The following is a 24,540-nucleotide window of genomic DNA, read 5'->3' as shown; positions in this document are numbered from 1 at the left end:
TCTATGAAGCTAACATCACCCTAATACCAAAACCAGGCAAAGACCCCACCAAAAAAGAAAACTACAGACCAATATCCCTGATGAACGTAGATGCAAAAATACTCAACAAAATATTAGCAAACCGAATTCAAAAATACATCAAAAGGATCATACACCATGACCAAGTGGGATTCATCCCAGGGATGCAAGGATGGTACAACATTCGAAAGTCCATCAACATCATCCACCACATCAACAAAAAGAAAGACAAAAACCACATGATCATCTCCATAGATGCTGAAAAAGCATTTGACAAAGTTCAACATCCATTCATGTTAAAAACTCTCAGCAAAATGGGAATAAAGGGCAAGTACCTCAAGATAATAAAGGCCATCTATGATAAACCCACAGCCAACATTATATTGAACAGCGAGAAGCTGAAAGCATTTCGTCTGAGATCGGGAACTAGACAGGGATGCCCACTCTCTCCACTGTTATTTAACATAGTACTGGAGGTCCTAGCCACGGCAATCAGACAAAATAAAGAAATACAAGGAATCCAGATTGGTAAAGAAGAAGTTAAACTGTCACTATTTGCAGATGACATGATACTGTACATAAAAAACCCTAAAGACTCCACCCCAAAACTACTAGAACTGATATCGGAATACAGCAAAGTTGCAGGATACAAAATCAACACACAGAAATCTGTGGCTTTTCTATATACTAACAATGAACCAACAGAAAGAGAAATCAGGAAAACAACTCCATTCACAATTGCATCAAAAAAAAAAAAATACCTAGGAATAAACCTAACCAAAGAAGTGAAAGACTTATACTCTGAAAACTACAAGTCACTCTTAAGAGAAATTAAAGGGGACACTAACAGATGGAAACTCATCCCATGCTCGTGGCTAGGAAGAATTAATATCGTCAAAATGGCCATCCTGCCCAAAGCAATATAGAGATTTGATGCAATCCCTATGAAACTACCAGCAACATTCTGCAATGAACTGGAACAAATAATTCAAAAATTCATATGGAAACACCAAAGACCCCGAATAGCCAAAGCAATCCTGAGAAAGAAGAATAAAGTAGGGGGGATCTCACTCCCCAACTTCAAGCTCTACTATAAAGCCATAGTAATCATCTACTATAAAGCCATAGTAATCAAGACAATTTGGTACTGGCACAAGAGCAGAGCCACAGACCAATGGAACAGACTAGAGAATCCAGCCATTAACCCAGACATATATGGTCAATTAATATTTGATAAAGGAGCCATGGACATACAATGGCGAAATGACAGTCTCTTCAACAGGTGGTGCTGGCAAAACTGGACAGCTACATGTAGGAGAATGAAACTGGACCATTGTCTAACCCCATACACAAAAGTAAACTCATAATGGATCAAAGACCTGAATGTAAGCCATGAAACCATTAAACTCTTGGAAGAAAACATAGGCAAAAACCTCTTAGACATAAACATGAGTGACCTCTTCTTGAACATATCTCCCCGGGCAAGGAAAACAACAGCAAAAATGAGGAAGTGGGACTATATTAAGCTGAAAAGCTTCTGTACAGCAAAAGACACCATCAATAGAACAAAAAGGATCCCTACAGTATGGGAGAATATATTTGAAAATGACACATCCGATAAAGGCTTGACGTCCAGAATATATAAGGAGCTCTCACGCCTCAACAAACAAAAAACAAATAACCCAATTAAAAAATGGGCAGACGAACTGAACAGACAGTTCTCCAAAAAAGAAATACAGATGGCCAACAGACACATGAAAAGATGCTCCACATCGCTAATTATCAGAGAAATGCAAATTAAAACTACAATGAGGTATCACCTCACACCAGTAAGGATGGCTGCCATCCAAAAGACAAACAACAACAAATGTTGGCGAGGCTGTGGAGAAAGGGGAACCCTCCTACACTGCTGGTGGGAATGTAAGTTAGTTCAACCATTGTGGAAAGCAGTATGGAGGTACATCAAAATGCTCAAAACAGACTTACCATTTGACCCAGGAATTCCACTCCTAGGAATTTACCCTAAGAACGCAGCAATCAAGTTTGAGAAAGACAGATGCACCCCTATGTTTATTGCAGCACTATTTACAATAGCCAAGAATTGGAAGCAACCTAAATGTCCATCAATAGATGACTGGATAAAGAAGATGTGGTACATATACACAATGGAATACTACTCAGCCATAAGAAAAGGGCAAATCCAATCATTTGCAGCAACATGGATGGAGCTGGAGGGTATTATGCTCAGTGAAACAAGCCAAGCGGAGAAAGAGAAATACCAAATGATTTCACTTATCTGTGGAATATAAGAACAAAGGAAAAACTGAAGGAACAAAACAGCAGCAGAATCACAGAACTCAAGAATGGACTAACAGGTACCAAAGGGAAAGGGACTGGGGAGGATGGGTGGGTAGGGAGGGATAAGGGGGAGAGAAGTAGGGGGGTATTAAGATTAACATGCATGGGGGGGTAGGAGAAAAGGGAGGGCTGTACAGCACAGAGAAGGCAAGTAGTGATTCTACAACATTTTGCTATGCTGATGGACAGTGACTGTAAAGGGGTTTATAGGGGAGACCTGGTATAGGGGAGAGCCTAGTAAACATAATATTCGTCATGTAAGTGTAGATTACTGATAGCAAAAAAAAAAGGGCAGTTCCTGTGTGGTAACCTCCAACGAGTTCTACACAAGGGTATAAAGGGCATATAAAAGTGTAGGCAAAGGGTCTGTTTGTGTTTATACAGAGGATCAAAGCCTAATTGGGCTACCCCGAAAATGAACTAAGATACGATATGAAAAAGAACTTCCAACATCTGCACTCTCTGGAAGACTCATGCCAGAAGATGATCATCAAAAAACCCCAACAAAGATCCACGCACTGCTACAGCTGTAGATGCACTCATCCCACCAGTTCCTGGACTTGCCATGGGAATGAGGAAGGAGATATCTAAGCTGGCCTGTGCATACAGTAAAACAACAAAATTGGACTGGATCTATACTGTTGGAACTCAACCAAGAATTTGGAGAAGTGCAAATTGTAGCGCTCCAAAGTCTTACAACTACAGACTATTTACTGTTAAAAGAACATATGGCATGTGAACAGTCCCCAGGAATGGGTTGTTTTAATTTGTCTGATTTCTCTCATACTGTTCAAGTTCAGTTGGACAATATCCACCATATCATAGATAAGTTTTCACAAATGCCTAAGGTGCCTAACTGGTTTTCTTGGTTTCACTGGAGATGGCTGGTAATTACAGATATGCTTTGGTTATGTAACTATACTCCTATTATGTTAATGTGTGTGTGCAATTTAATTAGTAGCTTAAAACCTATACATGCTGAAGTTACTCTACAAGAAGATATATCAAAGAAATAATCAATCTTCCCATGTTTTCTTCCGCCTGCTACTTCTATAGCTTTTCTTCTTCCTTCCTAATTACAATCCTTAAATAGAATTCGTGCCTCATATCAAATTTACCGAGTATCATAATTCTTCCAAGTGGTAAAGATACCTCAAGACAAATGCTGGGCATAGAAGCCACAGGGCATAAATATGCAAAGAAGTAAAAAGCTAACTTTTTCAAACAATAAGGCTTCTCTCTCACTTACCAACTTCACATTTCCCTGTATGGCCCCGGAAGATGACTGGTTAGCCAGAGACGGGTAAGATTCCTCAAGGGAGGAACAACCTAAGACAGGCACAGTCGCAGGGGGGCCATCAGGTGAGAAATTGGGGATCAACAGAGGTGAGGCTTAGAACCTCACCCCCCCGTTCTGAGAGAAATCTTCTGCATACGTGGATGTTTTATTGCCCTGGTCTAGCTTGGATTAACACATAGTCTACAGGCACACACCTGATCATCTACATGTGCTCTCTTACAACACTAAACTATGTTTTCTACCTTTATCTTGTATCTACCTACCACTTCAGCATTTTATTAAAAATAATAATAATAAAGAGAGAAATGTGGTATCCACATATAAATCAAGTATAAAAACCAAATGAATATTCATATTTGAACTGACTGTTTAGAGTTCATAATGCATGAGCAAAACCAAAAGTTTCTGTGATGATTGCCCTTGTACTGTTCACTATGTAACTTATTCATTATGTAAGAATTTGTTCTACATGTAAAAACTTGTTTGTTATGCCTCAGAAGATTGGAGACTGACAAAAATTAGGCTTGGGGTGGATTAATGATTGTGCATTGAGCATTGACTCCCCTATACAGAATTTTATTGTCGTTAACAACCATTTGATCAATAAATATGAGAGATGCCCTCACAAAAAAAAAAAAAAAAAAAGGACAGACTTCCAATGGTAAAATAAATTAGTAACCGGGATGTAATGTATAGCATAAGGAATATAGTCAAGATATTGTATAAGCATAAGGAATATAGTCAAGATATTGTAACAGCCTGGTAGGGTGATAGCTGGAACCTAGAATTATGTATATAAATGTTCTACCACTGTGTTGTACACTTGAAACTCATGTAATGTAATACTGTGTGTCAACTACCCTTCAATAAAAAATAATTATTTAAAAAAAAAAAAAAAGAAAATATCTACTTTCAAGAGATTTGCATTTTTTAAATTTCATGCACTATTTCAAAGAAAAATGGGTTTATCACTGTTTATAACAAAAAACTACCCATTTTACACATTTTTACACTATATATTAAGCTGTCCATCATGTGGCTTCCATTTTCAAAATAAATTATATTTGTACAGAGAATAAAAATCCTCCTTGAGAAAGGATCTCAATATATAATATTTGAAATGATGTCTCACATTCTCCTCGATAAGCAAAAGTAATTAATCACAAAAGTTATAAAAATACTAAAGTGAAAAATAGACAATATATCTTGTATTGGTGACGAAGAAAATTTCAACAAACTGCTGTTGCTAACATTGTTTAGGCAAACACGTGAATCTAAGTACATAAAAACCTTGGTGCAAATAAAAGCAATGGATGGATTAAAGGTTTCAACGGTTTTCAAAGCTTAAACATACCTATTTGAAAAGGCATGGCTACATTCAATTTCCTTAAAGGTGACATGCCTTATTATAATGATAATTAGTATTTGGTACATGTTTTCCTCTGGAAAAGTGTTTTTAAGAAGTTACAATGTGTACCTGTCATTTATGATCCAGTTCAGACAGAGGTTGAGAGAGCTAAGATTTTTGCACCTCTTGACAATTTCCATCACAGTTTCATTATCCAGTTCAGTGATATGACGTAGGTCCAAGCTGGAAAGGTTTCTTAGCTAATGAGATAAATAAAAAGAAAGATGAGAAAGACAAATGCTACATTTATTCTCAAAAATTATAATTTATTATAAGTAGCATATTATTGTACAATATTTAAAATAGATAATAGTCTAATTATAAAATAGATAATTAAACCCATTGTTTATATAATAAATTCTATATTAGAAATAAGTGAAGAAAACTACGATGAATATATGAATGACAATAAACATTAAGATCAAACAGATTTTCTTGAGGCTTCACAAAAACAAAAAGTTAGCAATCTAATAGGTGGAGAAGCTATTAAACATATTTCATTAAGTACCCACAATCTGGTAAGATTATTCCCTTTAACATTGTTCGATTTCAGATATTTATCTTCATGATTATAATGCCATATTTGTAAAGGTTTTCTCATTTTATTTTAAAGATGAAATATGAGTTAAGTGGTTAATTCAGAGAAATCTTGGTGATATTTTATCAATGTATTCCAAATTGCATTATCATAGGTTGTGGGTTTCAGCATGTTAAAAGCAATATTAAACACTGTTTAAGCAGCAAAGGTTTTCTCCAGGGACATAGTCCCCATATTTTCATTTTCTCCTCTCCCTTCTTGAAGTTTCCTATATTCCCCTGAGGTTTAGGGCCAGACAGAAACCACTCTGAATCAGCACCACTCCGGAGGACATCATGCAGCAGTGAGTATGCTCGACATCTCTGCTGTCCAATATGGCAGCCGCCAGTCACGTGTGACTGGTGAGCACTTGAAATGTGACCAGTATGAGTGAGACCTGAATTTTTTTTCTCTCTCTCTCTTTGAATTTAGTTTACATTTAATTTTTTATCTGCATGTACCTAATGGCACAGCATTGGACAGATGGCCAGGCAGCATTCAAACCCTCTTTCCCCCCTCAGCTCACAAAGGGAGAAGTGGCACAGAAAGGGTTCATGCAGAGTCACAACTGTTGATGAGTGTGATCAGTAATTGGCAACCAAAACACCATTAAGGGAAGGGATTCACCTTTGTTAAAGTAAACGGAGGGCTCTGGCTATCTGAGCTCAGACGCTGACCTGTCAGAGCCAAGGCATGCTCCCTTCTTCCAGAGTCTTCTCACTCCTCACGCTAAAAATAGTCAGCACCACTCCCAGAGCCCAGAGGTGAGCTGCTCAGGGTCTAACATTCCACCCCAGAAGTGACCCCTGATCACTGCCTGTTACCTCTCACTATAAATGAGGTAGGCTGGCATCAAGCAAAACAACAACAATTTCTGAACTATCTAAAGGAACAACAAAAAAAAGAAGTAACTATATGAAATATAAAATAAATAGTAAAATAGGTTTCTATAGTCTTTCTGACATCACTAAAAACCACTTAAAGAATCAAAGCACCAGAATGAAACTGGACCATTGTCTAACCCCATACACAAAAGTAAATTCAAAATGGATCAAAGACCTGAATGTAAGTCATGAAACCATAAAACTCTTAGAAAAAAAACATAGGCAAAAATCTCTTAGACATAAACATGAGTGACCTCTTCTTGAACATACCTCCCTGGGCAAGGAAAACAAAAGCAAAAATGAACAAGTGGGACTATATTAAGCTGAAAAGCTTCTGTACAGCAAAAGACAACATCAATAGAACAAAAAGGTATCCTACAGTATGAGAGAATATATTTGTAAATGACAGATCCGATGAAGGCTTGACGTCCAAAATACATAAAGAGCTCACATGCCTCAACAAACAAAAAACAAATAATCCAATTAAAAAATGGGCAGAGGAACTGAACAGACAGTTCTCCAAAAAAGAAATACAGATGGCCAACAGACACATGAAAAGATGCTCCACATCGCTAATTATCAGAGAAATGCAAATTGAAATTACAATGAGGTATCACCTCACACCAGTAAGGATGGCTACCATCCAAAAGACAAACAACAACAAATGTTGGCGAGGTTGTGGAGAGGGGAACCCTCCTACACTGCTGGGGGGAATGTAAATTAGTTCAACCATTGTGGAAAGCAGTATGGAGGTTCATCAAAATGCTCAAAATAGACTTACCATTTGACCCAGGAATTCCACTCCTAGGAATTTACCCTAAGAATGCAGCACTCCAGTTTGAAAAAGACAGATGCACACCTATGTTTATTGCAGCACTATTTACAATAGCCAAGAATTGGAAGCAACCGAAGTGTCCATCAGTAGATGAATGGATAAAGAAGATGTGGTACATATATATAATGGAATATTATTCAGCCATAAGAAGAAAACAAATCCCAAATCCTACCATTTGCAACCACATGGATGGAGCTAGAGGGTATTATGCTCCGTGAAATAAGCCAAGCGGAGAAAGAGAAATACCAAATGATTTCACTCATCTGTGGAGTATAAGAACAAAGGAAAAACTGAAGGAACAAAACAGCAGCAAATCACAAAACCCAAGAATGGACTAACAGGTACCAAAGGGAAAGGGACTGGGGAGGATGGGTGGGTAGGGAGGGATAAGTGGGGGGGAGAAGAAAGGGGGTATTATGATTAGCATGAATAATGGGGGGGGTGGGAGAAAGGGGAGGGCTGTACAACACAGAGAAGACAAGTAATGATACTACAACATTTTGCTAGGCTGATGGACAGTGACTGTAAAGTGGTTTGGGGGGGACCTGGTATAGGGGAGAGCCTAGTAAACATAATATTCTTCATGTAATGGTAGATTAATGATAACAAAAAAAAAAAAAAAAAGAAAGAAATGGGGATTACTCCCTGATAGGGTAAAACTAACTGCAAATCAATGATTAATGAATGCTTTAAATTTCCTTAATTTTGATCATTTAAAGGGCGTCAGATGATCAGCTATGAAAGTACATTTTTCTGATAATATTCCTTTCTCTTAAAAAAAAAAAAGCAGTTCCTGTGTGGTGATCTCCAATAAGTTCTTCACAATGGTATAAAGGGCATATCAAAGTGTGGGCAAAGGGTTTGTTTGTGTTTATACAGAGGATCAAAGCCTAATTTGGCTACCCAGAAAAGGAATTAAGATACGATATGAGGAACTTCCAACATCAACATCCTCTGGAAGAGTTATTCCAGAAGATGATCATCAAAAAACTTCAACAAAGATCCTGGCACTGTTGCAGTTGTAGCTGCATTCATCCCACTGGTACCTGGACTTGCCATTGGCATGAAGAAGGAGACATCTAAGCTGGCCTGTGCATACAGTAAAACAACAAATTTGACTGGATCTATACTGTCAGAACTCAACCAAGAATTAGGAGAAGTGCAAGTTGCAGCGCTCCAAAATCTTGTGACTATAGACTATCTACTCTTAAAAGAACATATGGGATGTGAACAGTTCCCAGGAATGTGTTGTTTTAATTTGTCTGATTTTTCTCAAACTATTCAAATTCAGTTAGACAATATCCATCATATCATTGATAAGTTTTCACAAATGCCTAGGGTGCCTAACTGGTTTTCTTGATTTCACTGGATAAGGCTGGTAATTGTAGGTCTGCTTTGGTTATGTAGCTGTATTCCTATTATGTTAATGTGTGTACGCAATTTAGTAGTTTAAAACCTATACATGCTTAAGTTACTCTACAAGAAGATATGTCAAAGAAATAATCAATCTTCCCATGTTTTCTTCCATCTGCCACTTCTATAGCTTTTCTTTTTCCTTCCTAATTACAACCCTTAAGTAGAATTCGTGCCTCATATCAAAATTACCGAGTATCATAATTCTTCCAAGTGGTAAAGATACCTCAATACAAATGCTGGGCATAGAAGCCACAGGGCATAAATCTGCAAAGAAGTATAAAGCTAACCTTTTCAAACAATATTGCTTCTCTCTCACTTACCAACTTTACATTTCCCTGTATGGCCCCAGAAGATGACTGGTTAGCCAGAGACAGGTAAGATTCCTCAAGGGAGCAACAACCTAAGACAGGCACAGTAGCAGGGGGGCCATCAGGTAAGAAATTGGGGATCAACAGAGGTGAGGCTTAGAACCTCACCCCCCCTGTTTTGAGAGAAATCTTCTGCATCTGTGGATGTTTTGTTGCCCTTGTCTAGCTTGGATTAATACTTAGTCTATAGGCACACACCTGATCATCTACATTTGCCCTCTTACAGCACTAAACTATGTTTTCTACCTTTATCTTGCATCTACCTACCACTTCAGCATTTTATTAAAAATAATAATAATAATAATAATAATAATAATAATAATAATAATAATAAGGGAGAAATGTGGGATTCACATATAAATCAAGTATAAAAATCAAACGAATAATCATATTTGACCTGAATGTTTATAGTTCATGATGCGTGATCAAAACCGAAAGTTTCTGTGATGACTGCCCTTGCACTGTTCACCATGTAAGAACTTATTCACTATGTAAGAACTTGTTCACCATGTAAGAACTTGTTCATTATGCTTCAGAAGAGTGGAGACTGTTGAGAATTAGGCTTGGGGTTGATTAATGATTGTGCATTGAATCCCCTATACAGAATTTTATTGTTGTTTACAACCATTTGATCAATAAATATGAGAGATGCCCTCTCAAAAATAAATAAAATAAATAAATAAATAAAAATAGGTATAGAAATGATCCAGTCTGAAAAAGAAAGAGAGAAACCAAGATTGAAAAAAATTAATAGAACCTGAGGGACCTGTGGACAATATCAAAGGCTCTAATATACATGAAACTTTTGAGAGCATGAGTGAAATACAGACATTGTCATATAAAAGAAATAAAGAAAAACTGTTGGTACAAGGTGTTCTCAAGAAATGCTAAGGGAAGTTTCTCCAGGATGAAGTGAAACAGTATGAGAGGGAAACGGGTCTTTGGGAATGAATGAAGAACATTAAAAATGTTTATTCTGTGTAAATTATGTGTAAATAAAGTTCATTTAACAAAAAAAAAGAATCAAACACCGACACACATACTCCTTGCTATGTTTTCTTCCCTCCCAACTTCTGACTCATCTCCATGTGGTAGGCATGGAAACTGAAGGCATCCAGAGTAATGGCTGGCCCACAGCAAGATGGAAGGCTGACAGTCAAGTTCCAACATCTATGAAGGAACAGGAGGCCCCAGGGGTATAGAAGCAGAAGACAATAAAACTGGAGAGACAATGCTAATACCAAATGGCACAGGCCCCAGAGTCTCAGTGTTTTATTACATGTATATTCATTATTCTTGTTATTTTTCATGAGAGGCAGGAGCAGAATGATCCAGAAGCAGCTATGAAGAGCAAAGAGGCTCTTGCCTCCACCTAATGACTCTGAGAAACACAGTGAGAAAATAAACAGGTGTGGTAGGCAGAATTCTAAAATGACCCTAGTGACCCATGTCCTAGTAAAATCCCTGTCCCTTGAGTGTGGGCAGGTCCTGTGAATATGATGTGATCTTCTCCTTATAAGGCAAAGGTGAAGGGACTTTGCAGATGTAGTTAAGAACCCTGATAAGATGGAATTGGATTAATCAAAAGAGACAGTGTCCTGGATGGGCCTGACCTAATTAGTTGAGCCCTTACAAAAGGTCTAGAGGTCAAAGAGATTCTCCTCCTGGCCCTGAAGAAGTAAATGGCCATGTGAGAGGGACTGCATGAGGCCATGTGAGGAGACCACATGGCAAGGACCTGCAAGCAGGCTCCTAGAAGCTGAGAGTGCCCCCCAGCTGGTGGCTCACAATAAAATGGAGACTGCAGATCTACAACTATAAGGAACTGAATTCTTCCAAAAGTTGTTTGAGCTTGTAAGAGGATATAAGCTCTAGAATGAAATGGAATCTCAATTGAGACCTTGATTGTGGCTTTGTGAGGTTCTGTGAAATTCCAACTTGGAGTGTCTGGACCCATATAGTAAGATGATTGAACACATGTTGTTTTGAACTGCTAAATTTATGGTAATTTGTTATGCTGCAAATGAAAACTAATACAAAAGCCTGTAGGAGATTGTATCCTTGAAGAGAAGCCAGGTTTCTCTTAAGACAAGGGGAATATTGTTAGCCATTTTAAACTCTGATGCTCACTGCCCTTCCTTAAATGCATATACTCCCAAAACAATAGAGGGAGAGGCTTAACCCTTTCTGCCTTCCCCTGTAGGTGTACCTTCAGCTCCTCTAGGGGAACCTTCGGTAACTCCTGGGAAAAGAAGTTAATGTGACCACTCTTGATGGCTCCACATTTTGTGTGCGTGTGTTGGCAGGGGGTGGGGATGTCTTGCTAAATTTCTCAAACTCATCCTCACTCGTGGTAAGCTGAGTTCAAAGGAAATGCTTCATGAAAAAGTTTGACAGCCCTGGGCTTCTATTCAATTCATATTCTGTGAACAGTCACATGTTTCCAATAAATAAATTAATACCACAAGGTAACTGTCTCTTCACTATCACTGATTTTTTATTTTTCACAAGATTTTGCACTGAGGCTAAAGAAGTGGCTAAAGTTGTTTCACTGGTTGAGTTTTCTTGTTTTTCATTAAGCAAGGATGAACTAGTCCATGTCAAGGATTGGATCACTGTTAAATTGTTTATTCCTCTTATTAATGTTCTAAGTAATGTACTCTATACTTCTATTTTCTATATAAAAATCACCATTTTATTAAACCACATTATTTTTACAGTTAACATTCTTTACAGGGTATTTTTGATCCCAACACCAAAAAGTTTTCATTACAAATGGAGATGCACTGTTTTGGGACAATGTGAAAAACCAAACAGCCTTGAGTCACAGTGCTGGGCAGCTTGCTGGGCTTGCATCCTGACAGCAGCCTTAGGCCTATGCTACAGCAAAGTCAGAAGTATATGCAACGGACCCATGGGCTGCTTGGAAATACTCTGAAGCATGACTATTGAACCTATGAATATGCTCAGGATGAATTTTGCAATGTGTAACCTTATGCATGTGCAAACTGTCAATACAGCATGTATGACACACAATTATCCTTTTCTATAGTCACTAGGAAGAAAGAAAATCATCTAAAAAATTTTCCAGCCACATAAATATCTCCTACACATGCATATTTTGTCACCTAGCACAGCTTCCAACCAAAGTTTTGTCTGAATTCTTACATATCTCTTAGCTTCCTTCACTGTAAAATCTCTATCACAACAGTGAGTGTACATAACACCAATGAGCTGTGCACTTAAAAATGGCTTCAACTGTAAACTTTATGTTTCGTACATTTTACCACAGTGAAAAGAAAATCACTTCATCAACCAGGACATAATGGGAGGATATAGTAAGTATCTATAGAGAAGAAAATTTAAGTTCTTTATACCAGTTTGGTCTTTTCATATTAGGGAAGATAACTGAGGACCAAAGAGGTTTGAATAACTTATTAACATGCAGATAATGGAAAAAAGGTGTTAGCAAGTTTAAACTATTTAATAGACTTGGAAAAATCCAGAGATATCTTCTAAAACTAATAGAATAGCAAGAAGTAACAATTCCAGAAACTACCTATACATGATACAACTCTAATTGTAGTTGATTGGCTCTTGAACTTTTAGAAATCCTGCATCCAGGCCCACCTCTCAGTGCAAGGTAGGTCAGGTGATGGCACCAGGCCCCTTGTGGCTGACACTCCCTGTCATCTAGGAATGGAGCATTTGTTAATCTTCCAGCGGAGCATGAGCTCCTACAGGAGGGGACAGGGCCACTCTGGCTCTCACAGGCAGCATTCTGTTGCGATCTTGAAGAGTGTCTCACTCTTGGATTCAATTAAGGCTCATTTTTCATGTGGCCTTCCCTATAACCATTTTGGCCAGTTCAACTTGAAATATCACAGTACCCAAAGGGAGTTACAGGAGGCTAATTCCTGGTAACTGGCATCATTACAAGACACATAATGAGTACATCTATGAGATGTGGCATTTTTATTCAAAACCCCACAAACAGTTCTGTCAAATTCATCATATCTCTTTTCTTGCTATGGGAATTTCATAATAGTGCCCCCCAGTGTTTCCTAAAAAGCTAACTAAAATTATCCTTCACAGTCTAAAACAAATAATTCCATTTAGGAAACTGACATTTTAATTAAATTTACTTTCCTTATAAATTCACTGGTAGTCTTGGGTTAATACAAGTCACAGAGGATTTGAATAAACAAAGCCTTACAATCAAGATCTTCTAAATGCTTCACTCCAATTTTTAAACATTCAATAAGGTGTTTTTAAAAAAAAACAACCCAAGTCAGAATGTAGAATATGGGTAATCAACTCTCGTTTAATACTGCTTTTATTGGCAAAAATTACTACTATAGTCAATTCAAGTTAAAGACTAAAATTAGTCAATGATTGGTGTAGCCATGTATGTATGTAAGAATAAAATGAGGCACTAAAATGTTACCTAGGAAACACAGACTTGGAGGATTATAAAAAGACCTCAAATGGCTTCCAAATTTTCTTAAAAGTCTGGAAAAGTGAAAAATGAAACAAAATTCTCAATTGTGCAGGTTTACTACAGTGGATGAACCAAAGCAAGAAGACTCACAGTAACCTGGCAAAAGCAGCAGGGATGTTCCACCATGGACGTGATAATTTTGGAAAAGAATGTAAGTTCTATATAGTTAAATATGTTCAAATGTCAACTAGTACCTAAATTTTTTATTGCCATCCCTGCAGACATTGTCTTTGTTAAGACTGGATTTTGGAGCAATCAGATGTAATCTTTAAGGAGCAAGCCAAGGGTTAAGACCCACTGCCTTGCTGATGAAGGGGTTCCTGGAGCCAAAGATCAGCACCACACACACTCACCTGCCCAGCACCTGTCAGGCTGCCAGGATGGGGATCACGGGAGAGACCAAAGACACAAGGGTCAGAGGAAGGCATTTGTAAGAAAACTAGGGAGAGCTTCCTATTAAGGACAGGGAACAAGACATAAGAAGAAAGGAAAGGGGGAGGTCTTGCATAGTAAAAATAGGAAAAAAAATAATGAAATTAAGATTGGGGAGTGGAAAGGAAAGGGGCAAAGAGGGAATTTCAAGCAAAGGACTTCCACATCTTGACAGGGTCTGTTGTCTGCATTTAAAAAAGAAATTTGTTGGACAAGGGAGAGAATGAAGGACATCCCTCTGCTCATCAACTTGGTCTGAGCCTCACTGAGGCTGGCACTCAAGTGTGGAAAGGATAATTAAAGCTAGATGAGCCACATTTAGGACAGCAGGCAAGTCCTGCCCAGCACCTCACAGAACTGAGAACCTCAGGGTGGAACTGAAAGCTTTTAAATAGCCTCAGTGCTTTGCAGGCTTCCAGGGTCTTGAATGTTGTTATAGCTACAGTAGGTACTGACTCCTTCACTATATATTCCTTCAAACCACTGCCTTCTTAATCACACTGGGCTGCTGTATCTCTGCATTATTTATAAATCCAAGATCTGTTTCATTCAGTTATTTTCCCCCTGGATCTGCCATCTTTTGGCTATTTTGTTTTCACAGTCTGTTTTGTTTTCTACAACACTTTACACACTGCTTCTCAGAGCTGACCCTTGAACTCCTTGCTGGCGTATTACCAGCCAGATTAATCTTCCCTAATTAACACTGACCATATCTCCCTCCTCTCTGAAACTTTCAGAGAACAAAAATATTACAAATGTGGAAAAGAATCCCACAGCTTGCTTATCAAGGCCCTTCATTGTCTAGTCCTACTATTCCCTGAAATCTGTTAAACTAGCTCAAATCTCTTTCCCCACATTTTGAGAGGCTGTTCTCACTGTGCTCAGAGTGTTGGGTTCATTACTTAAAAAACAAAGCAAACAAACAAAAAACTGTTCTCACTTCACTCAATTTACTCAGATAATTTGGAAGCGTATCTTCTTCTCTCCTTCGGCTTATTCAACTGCCTGGTTTACAACTCATCTTCTCCACAAAGCCTTCCTGGCTACTTTAGAGAGAGGAAAAATTAGTGAGTCTTGGAAATATACTTGCCTTAACACAAATTGTTAACCAGGAAGTCCCCAACATAACTACGCCCTACAGACAGGAATCACCGACTGGCAACAGCTGCCAAGGGGCCAAGGGAGCAACCTGCCCTCCCTGCCATCGACCCAGGAGCTTTGTCTTCTCAAGCTCCTCACCTGCCCTTTCCCACTCCCCTCCATCTCCCCACCAGCCCTTCCTGAGTTGTGCTCCTCAGGACCAATCTCTTACCAAAAACATCTGACATCTAATCTTAATGCTTGAGTTGGACCAAATCTGAGTAGCTGTGGTACAGTTTCATTCAATTATTCACACTTACCTAAAATGTTTCTTAAGCATCTGAATACAACTTTGGCGGCAAATTAGGATTACATGGGGGAATTTAAGAAAAAATTAGTGACAGTCAGGCCCCAAGCTTAGAGATTAGAAAGAAGCCAGAGGTTCTGGAGCAGAGTGAATAGAAAAGAAACTAACAGGAGACATGGCCAAAGTGCTGAGCGAAGAAGGGCAGACTACGGAAAGCCTTGCAGGCTAAGGATTTAGCTTTCGCTCTGAGGAATTTGGGGAGCCACTGGAGGGTTTTGGAATAGCAGTACGACATGATATAACTTACATTTTAAAATGATCTTTCTAGCTTCTGTGTGAGTCTAGAACAAAAGTGAGGGTAGAAGCAGAGAGAAGCTATATTGAATTAATCCAGTCAAGCATATCAGTCAGTGACTGGACCACAATGATAGCAGCTGGGAATGATAGGAAGTGATCAGATTCTGAATATATTTGAAAACAGAATCAACAGAATTTTTTTTGTCAAATATTTATGGACATGAGAGAAAACAAAGAATCAAGGATGATTCCAAGGTTTCCAGTTTGAGCAACTGGAAGATACTGTTACAATTAACTAAAATGGTTTGGGGACAGCTAGAAAAAGAGTTTGGTTTTGAATACACCACCTAAGATGCCTATTGGATATCCAAAGAAAGATATCAAATAAATTTGGGAGTCATCAGCACATAAGTGGCATGTATACTTCTAAACTTTATTTATAAAAGTAGTAATTATATATTAATATGCTAAAATCATGAGGCTAGCTAGGTACAGTCATAGTAGCCTTACAATTTATAGTGCCTTCAAGGCACCAGTGCACGGCCTCTGTGAAACTGCCTGGGATGCCCACAGAGTAAGAGACTCTGCTGTCTGTACACCCAATGATGTTGCGTATTCTCCCTCTACAGCCTTAAACACACTGCTTTATAATTCAGTCTCATTAAGTACATGATCCTCCCACTAGAGTCAAAGACAAGCTACTGGAGATCAAGAACCATGTGTTATTCCCCCTCGTGTTACCAGTGCCCAGACAGTGGTGGGTACATCAAATGCCTTTATTAAATGCTTATTCCTGAGTGACTACATTTGAAATCAGGATCAAAAAGTATAATTTGAATTATTTAAGTTTCTGGAGATCAGGTCTCCATTTTTTTAACTACCAAATGAAGGATCTACCACTCTGAGGCTACTTTTTTTAATTATTATTTTTAATATTTTTTCCTTTTTTTAAATCAAACTATCGATATACAATCTTATATTGGTTTTAAGTATACAACACAGTGGTTCAACAGTTACCCACCCACATTAGTAAATCCTCACCCCCACTAGTGCAGTTACTGTCAACATAGGAAGGTATTACAGAACCATTGGCTACATTCTCCAGGCTGTACTACCATCCTGTGACCAATTTAGGATTGAGGATTTTTGTGCCGTTTTATCCCCCTCATCCTCCTATACAGCCACCCCAACCCCTCCCCCATGGTAACCTCCAGTCTCTTCTCAGTGTCCAAGAGTCTAGTGCGAAGCTACGTGTTTTTAAAAGTGATGTATAATGAACAGAAACTTCACTAATATGTAAGCATTAAGTAATAAAAAACAACATTCTCACTACACACAATTAAAGGTCATTTCAGAACATGAAGCATAATCAGTTCTCTACTTATGTATTTGTTCTTAAAAGGAAGAACATTAAAAAAAGAAAAAGAAAAAGCCTCCGTAAGTTGTCAGAGTTTTGATGTGTGTGGCAGGAATTTTGAGTAGTTCACCAAAATGTTAATCACTGTCTTCTGCTGCAGAAATGTGCATTTGTTAATTGGATTTCTGCTTCTTAGTATACCAATTCAGAATGGATGCTTCGTTCCTCCTCTTTCACTCTGGCAGGCAGCACAGTCTCTAATTGACTTTTTTCTAGGACTTTCCTTTCCACCAAAACCCTTTCTTTTCTCCACATAAGATTTCTAGAGCTCATAACGAACTACAAACAGCACTGAAAGTTAGCAGCACGAAGCAGACCTGTCACATTTTTACCCAGCAGGAGCTTCTCTTCAATTGAAGAGAACAGGACTGTCTTCAATTAAAAAATAAAATGTTCACACTCTTTCACTTAAATAAGAAAAAAAAAACCAAAACTTAAATAAATTATGGGTAAATTAAGTCAGATCTGAATGCAAGCAGGGAGAGATTAGTTCATCTAATCGGACTGGCTGTGTACTTCTCTATCATCATTTCCCTATACCAAGGTCAGAGATCTATTTTTTTTAAAAAGAAAGTTCATGGGATTTTGAACTATTTCAGTCATTTGCATCACATATCACACTTCACTGTAATGAAAATGAGGGAAATATATTTCAAATAAAAGTTTGATAACCTTATTTTTAAAAGTAGCATAATAACTGAAACACCATTAGCCCAAGACAAAAGCTTATCATAGCCAAGCCAGGTGACTTGTACCCCGACCTCTTGATCTTAAACTACCAAAGCAGAACAGTCATATCATCCCGTTATTTATTTCTAAACATGTGAAGCTGAAAAACAAGGAATGCCACTAATTATTTTTAATTCTAAAAAACACTTTGGCATATTTCTTATTGTCTGACATGGCAAAAATGTTACAGAAATGCTGTATCTACTTTCCAAAAGAAAATGTCTTTTTTGTTCTTTCTTCCTGGTTTAGAATATGCAACTAGGACTCAGCTTCACACTGAAAAGGTCTCATGCTGGCAGTCCGCTTTCTGGGCCTCAGCCTGAAGCCAAAGCTCAGAGTACGAAGTGCCTAAACCTTATTTCAGAAATCGGTCTTCTTATTCTGAGACCAGGCCCTGTGTCAGACACTGAGAGCCGAAAAGCCCCGGTACACACAGTGATAAACACCAGCTGAGCTACTTCCCACCTTGGGGCACTCTGTTACCCGAAAAAGATTTCCCAACACAATGCGCAACACCAGGAGGCCCCTGTCAAAAGCTTCTCTGGAAGGTTCTACCCCACAGGTCTGAGCCCCTGAAGTCGCCAAGAAGAAAACAGCCAGTTTTGGCATTCATCAGTCTTCCCTCTTTTCAATCTCCCAACCATCTTTAAACTACTAGTAAATGATAACCAATAATTCAAATAAATAGTTCACAACAATTGATTCTTGGCCACATATTTTTCTTCTCCTTTTTATGAGAAGAAACATTCCAAAATGCATATGTAACTCTTCCCCTCCCTTCCCCCATGAGGTCCCCAAATAAAGCCCTAAATATCCCTGCTCCCTGGGAGACAAGTCCAGCATTAACAATCTAAGAATTAAGCAATCAGATGACCGTTACTACTGAGAAAGGAGCCACAGAATCTCATCCTAAAAGAAATTGGGATATAGGTTTAGAAAAATACTATTTTTTCCACAGTCTTCATTTCTGACATTGTACTTGATTTAATTATTCACTCTATTATCCAAATGCCCCAATCTCCTGTGATAATGAAAGAATGGACACTTCCCATGTGAGAAAAATCCTTAGAAGACTAAACTTTTTAAAGGGCAGGGAAGGATTTATACTCAAAATCCAAGTCAGGAACTTTCCAAACACTGAAATAGATCCCATTTGTTTCAAGAAAAATAAGGAAGTAATAAAAACTAAGTAACAGTTTTACCTTTCTTCTACAATAACAGTTCCCATTACAATATATTTAGATTTGGAATTGTTAAGTTGTAGTTTCTTAGCTCTGCTAATCACACTTAATGTTGAGAGCTAGAAGTAAATTGTCTAAAATTCTAGGTTAATGACTATGTAATAGACAGCATATCAGTTATCAATAAGAAATGGTAATCAGAAAAAAATGGCTGTATAAGCACTAAACTATGTTTTCTACCTTTATCTTGCATCTACCTACCACTTCAGCATTTTATTTAAAAAAAAAAATAATAATAATAATAATAAGGGAGAAATGTGGGATTCACATATAAATCAAGTATAAAAATCAAACAAATAGTCATATCTGACCTGATTGTTTGTAGTTCATAATGCATGATCAAAACTGAAAGTTTCTGTGATGACTACCCTTGCACTGTTCACCATGTAAGAACTTATTCACTATGTAAGAACTTGTTCACCATGTAAGAACTTGTTCGTTATGCTTCAGAAGATCGGAGACTGATGAGAATTAGGCTTGGGGTGGATTAATGATTGTGCATTGAGTCCCCTGTACAGAATTTTATTGTTGTTAACTGTTAACAACCATTTGATCAATAAATATGAGAGATGCCCTCTCAAAAAAAAGAAAAAATGGCTGTATAATGTCCTCCTTGACATTAAATAATGTAGAACATGAAAATACATAATACAAATTTTTCCAAAATGAACTGCAAAAATTTTATAACTTTGTATATGAAATGCACTGCTTTCTGATACAAGGATCTATCCATCTGCAATCCTGTTCTCTTCACCAATTCTGTCCATCAGTAAGTTGGAAAGTTTCAACCGACTGAGATGGATTACTTGTAACAATATTTAGCATACATCTAAGGTCAGACTTCATTGATTTATTATGATTTACTTTAATATTATGCACTTTTGAGTCATTCATACCTTCTCAATCAATAAAGAGCATGACCAAGATTTTTGAAAATTAAAAATAAATGGAAGTACTGACATGATAGAATGTGTATTTTTTAATTGTCAGTCAAAACTATTCAAGATATAACTTAAAGTAACTAGTAACTGATAACCAACAACTCAAATAACTTATTCACAACAATTAATTCTTAGTCACATGTTTTTCTTTATACTTGCCTCTGTGAATGACATTATAGATTATAGCACTGAGTAAACATTTAAATTTTATTATTGCTAGGCACCTGTACTAAAGAGTAGCCTCCATAATTAAGCAGCAAGTCTGCTATCCTATCTGTGAGCCTCACCACAGCCTTGCAGCGTCATCACCCTTAATTGTCACATGGCTAGTTGCCCCATCTCAGTAGTTATAGCTTATCTAGACCCAGCACAGGAGTATGACTAGTGATAGCCTAAGGAAGGGTCAAGTCTAACTTAAATCTTTTATTATGTGCAATTATCTGCTTTGTGCTTTCATCCCCAAAGTTACAAGATGCTCTGAGAGGAAATAAGTATTAGTTCTACTCTCTTAAATGTGTTCTCATGTAAGAAACTCAGAATGATGCAGAAAGGAATATGTATTAGGATCTAAAAAGGAAAATAAAGGGAATTGCATTAAGGAAATTGGTTATTCTGGTAAAGTAGAAGCTGGGAAAACAAACTGAAGGGACTACTATAAATCAGAGATTTAACAACAGCAAGAAGCCACCTCAAGGCTGGAGGGACAAAAGAAAAAGGTAATTACTGAAGTGAGAGTCATGGTCACCCAGTACCAGTGGGAGTCGCAGGGGTCTGTCCGGGGCTAGGGCCATGAAGGTTGCCAGAACTGCTACCTGAGAGAGGGAGGGGGAGAAACACCCCAGTTTCTCCCTCCCTTTGGCCTTCCTGCCTCCCACAAAATGCAGCCTGCAGAGTGAGCCCCCTAAAATGTAGAAAAAAGGATCTGAGGACAAACAGACCCGGAACTGCACAAAAAGGAAAGAGAGGGAAAGGGGCTTGGGGAGAGGGGGAGTTCCCAATGATGAAAAGAAGTCAATCCAGTGGAAGTTCTTCATAACAACTCAGAAGCAGGAATAATTGCCTGCACCTTGCCTGAGAAACCCAGGGTGCTGACCAGCTTTGCTTTCCTCCTTGAGCCACAGGAAAGCTGTGTAAGTCGTAACTTGAGTTGGTTTCTCAGGCACATGGGTATTGTTTCTTTCTTAAAGATCCAGACTGATAGCCAATTGCATGTTGAAAAGTATCTCTAATCAAACATAATAACCAAGCATTTCCTCTAGTGAATATAACAGAGACAGTTCTGGTGTGAAGCTTTTTCTTGGGGGAAAATAAAATTCACTGATGGTCAATCATCCCACTGGGATGCAATCAGTTAAAAGGAAGTCTACAACAGGGGAAGCAGCTATGGTCCAGAAGGTTTTGTAAATACACTGTGATCAACAGCTTTTGTGTAAGCCTGGGAGACCTCTGGGTTGGAGCAAACATGTGATTGCTCAACTGCCTTTCAGCAATGGGCTCTTGGATTCTGTTATTGGGACTAATACACTCTATTAGTGTATCTGGAGAAGGGGAAGCTCAGAACCAAAGTTTAACCCAAAAATTATTATGGAAAATAATGAGTAATAATATGCAAGCCCAAATTCTGGCTTAATAATGAGGTTCCAAATGAAAATTCAGAACATACACCACTACTGTCACATAAATAACTTTAATTTTCTACTAATAGAGAATTACTATGGAAATGAGTTCCCTGTTTTCAAAGAATGTGACGCAACATAGTTTATCCTCCTTTCAGTCTCAAGGAGCCCCTTTAGATCATCATTACAAAAGTTACACAATGTTAAACAACATAGTAAAAAGAAAATCAATTATTTGAATTCTCTATGATCAATGACTGACAGTGTGGATGTATACTGTTTACATGTGTGTGTAAATGATTATATAATATGTATACACACAGGCATTTCCCTGTGGCTGACAAGACCTTCCCATAGTGCTTAAGATAAGATAGTTGAATTAATTAAAAATAAAACACTGTTAGATATTTCATAAACATTCAGAACTCTTAAGTGAATATAGCTGTCAAGTTTCTTTAATCAATTGAATGTTTTTAATTAATTTGAATTCTATTTAATTCTAATTCTCAATGTTAATTTAAATTAATAAATGAGATCTGCTTACTTCATTTATCTCAGTTTATTTTCTCATTAAGTTTCATTGTAACTTATTCTCATTAAGTTCAAATCTCATTTATTTAATTCCAGCAGTCTGTTCTGTCCATTTAGAGATGTGACCCCATCCATGTACAATATCACTATTTATGTATAAACCACAACACTGAGTGAATTAGATTTACACTGATCCTTAAATAAAATGTCTATTACAAAACAGTATGAATGAATTTGAAAATCTAGGAAAGCATGAAAGCAACATCTCCCAGTATGTTTCTTAGATAAAGACTGACCTCATGTGTTAGAGACCAGATAAATGAAGCTGAAATCCTTTTTTCCAAGAATATTTGCAACGAAAAACCACAATTTACAAATAATAAATGTATGATAAAAATTCAAGGAGTGAACTGAGGATAATATAAGCAAAGTGAAATAATATTTAAAATATAAAAGCCATGATCCAATAAAGGTCCTTTCAGAAAAGATTGCCAACTTTCCCTATTTTATATTTATATATTTATGTTAAAACCTGAAACAACCATTTTAACCAAGGATAGATGCAACTAAGAAACTTATTTGTTCATTTTACTTGTTAGGATTTTCATAAAATGAGTCACTTGAAAGATGGACTCATTTATTTTACTAGTGTCACCCTGATGCATCTGGCTATTGCCCTGCTGAAATGAAAATGCAGTACAAACAACTATACATTACAACTAGAATGTGAGTAACAGAGTTATAAAGTATAAAAAGAGTAGACTCAGTGAACAGGTATTCATGACTTAACAGAATGAAAAAATAAATGTGATAAATTGCTATAGCTTATGTAGACATTCCCTTTACTAATTTAGAAAAATAAAAATCAAAGTCACTAATTTGTACAATAATAATATGGTATGACACTATATTCCCCTGCTTCAGTGTATTGCTACAGTAGGAATTTTTTAATGATTTTATTATTAGTTGTTCAGTGTGTTAACTTAGATCATTAAATAACCCTTCAGGGATAAGCAGGGAAAGGAAAAAAAAAAAAAACAGACAAGCAGATATCAATCTTAACATTCAGCACTGGCACACAGGTAGAATAAAGGGTCATAAAGTTTTTAGGTAAGATTTATTTTCATGAAAATTACATTTTTATTTTATTGAAAAGAATATGAGTGGATTAGGACTAAAGATCATGAAGAACTTTTATACACCATGTATCTTTCTATTTTATTTTTCAGTTGCTTCTTTAGTTATGTGCCAAGCACTTTTCCTCTACAATCCTAGAGGTGTATTGATGCTATTATTATTCTCATTTTACAGATGAGGAAACTGAGGCAAAGAGATCTGGTGATTTGCCCAAGGTCATACAATCTGTCCTACCATTAGCTTCGATGACAGCAATAAATGATTTGCTGTCCACTGCAAACTTCTAAGAAAAAAAAAAATCAATGAATGGATCACACAAGGCCGAGATAGCAGACTCAAATCTTAATTATGGAAGGCTAAAAAAAGAACCAAAGCATGGTCATCCAAAAAATATCTCTTCATAATACTCACTGAGTCACACTCACTGGGGAATGTTTCAGAGGTGAATCAAGTTAAAACATATATTTTCCACATCTCAAAATACCACTCAAGTACCTATAATCAATCATAAACAAATTAATGACAATCTATAAACAGCAATATTCCCTAAAATAGCAAAATACTACGTTCTTCCCTTAGAATAAGGCATTCTAAACTGATCTGTTGTTGGAAAATTTAAAAGGCAAGAAAGTCCATCTTTCCTTTCTAGTCTCTGAATAAACAAGAAAAGGAAGAAAAAAATTGAGTTAGTTGCATGAATGAACATTCTTTCAGTTATTTATGTTAAATTGACTGAAAAAATCAATTTTGTTTTCCTTTAGAAAACATTCCATACTTTCAAGCATAAGCACTTGAAAATTTTTTTTAAGTTATTTAAATGTGATTATGGTCCAAGAAATATCAGAAGTTTGGGCATATTGTTTTGCTGTCTGTTACCTTCCCCAACAAAACTCTGCTTAAAACAAAAACGAACAAACATAAAAACCTCAACCAAACCCATACCTGACATATCCCAGGAATTCAGTTCATCTTTATAAACTGAATAATTGAAGCAACAATAAGATCAAATGTTGATCAGAATTAATGTTAATTGATTAATAAGCACAACTTTAAAATATATCAACAATCTAAAAAGGAAATACATATAGCCCTAAGTTTTAGCAAATAAAAAAATTTTTATATAGCATAAAATAAAAATGAACTTTTT

The 24,540-nt window shown here is 37.1% G+C and overlaps 1 protein-coding gene across 6 annotated transcripts in view; it reads right to left on the bottom strand.

Moving 5' to 3' along the window:
* The window catches only part of FBXL17 (F-box and leucine rich repeat protein 17), a 602,098-nt gene that overhangs the window by 378,156 nt on the left and 199,402 nt on the right, over positions 1-24,540 (bottom strand). For all 6 annotated transcript variants that reach the window (XM_036886821.2, XM_057492799.1, XM_057492802.1 and 3 more), the window contains exon 6: positions 5,154-5,284. In XM_036886821.2, coding sequence (XP_036742716.2) covers positions 5,154-5,284 — 131 coding nt within the window. The remainder of the gene's footprint in view (positions 1-5,153; positions 5,285-24,540) is intronic.

The sequence above is a fragment of the Manis pentadactyla genome, chromosome 2 (assembly GCF_030020395.1).
Source record: "Manis pentadactyla isolate mManPen7 chromosome 2, mManPen7.hap1, whole genome shotgun sequence".
NCBI lineage: Eukaryota > Metazoa > Chordata > Mammalia > Pholidota > Manidae > Manis > Manis pentadactyla.
Note: the sequence above shows the minus strand (reverse complement) of the source record. Positions and strands in the feature narration are given on the sequence as shown.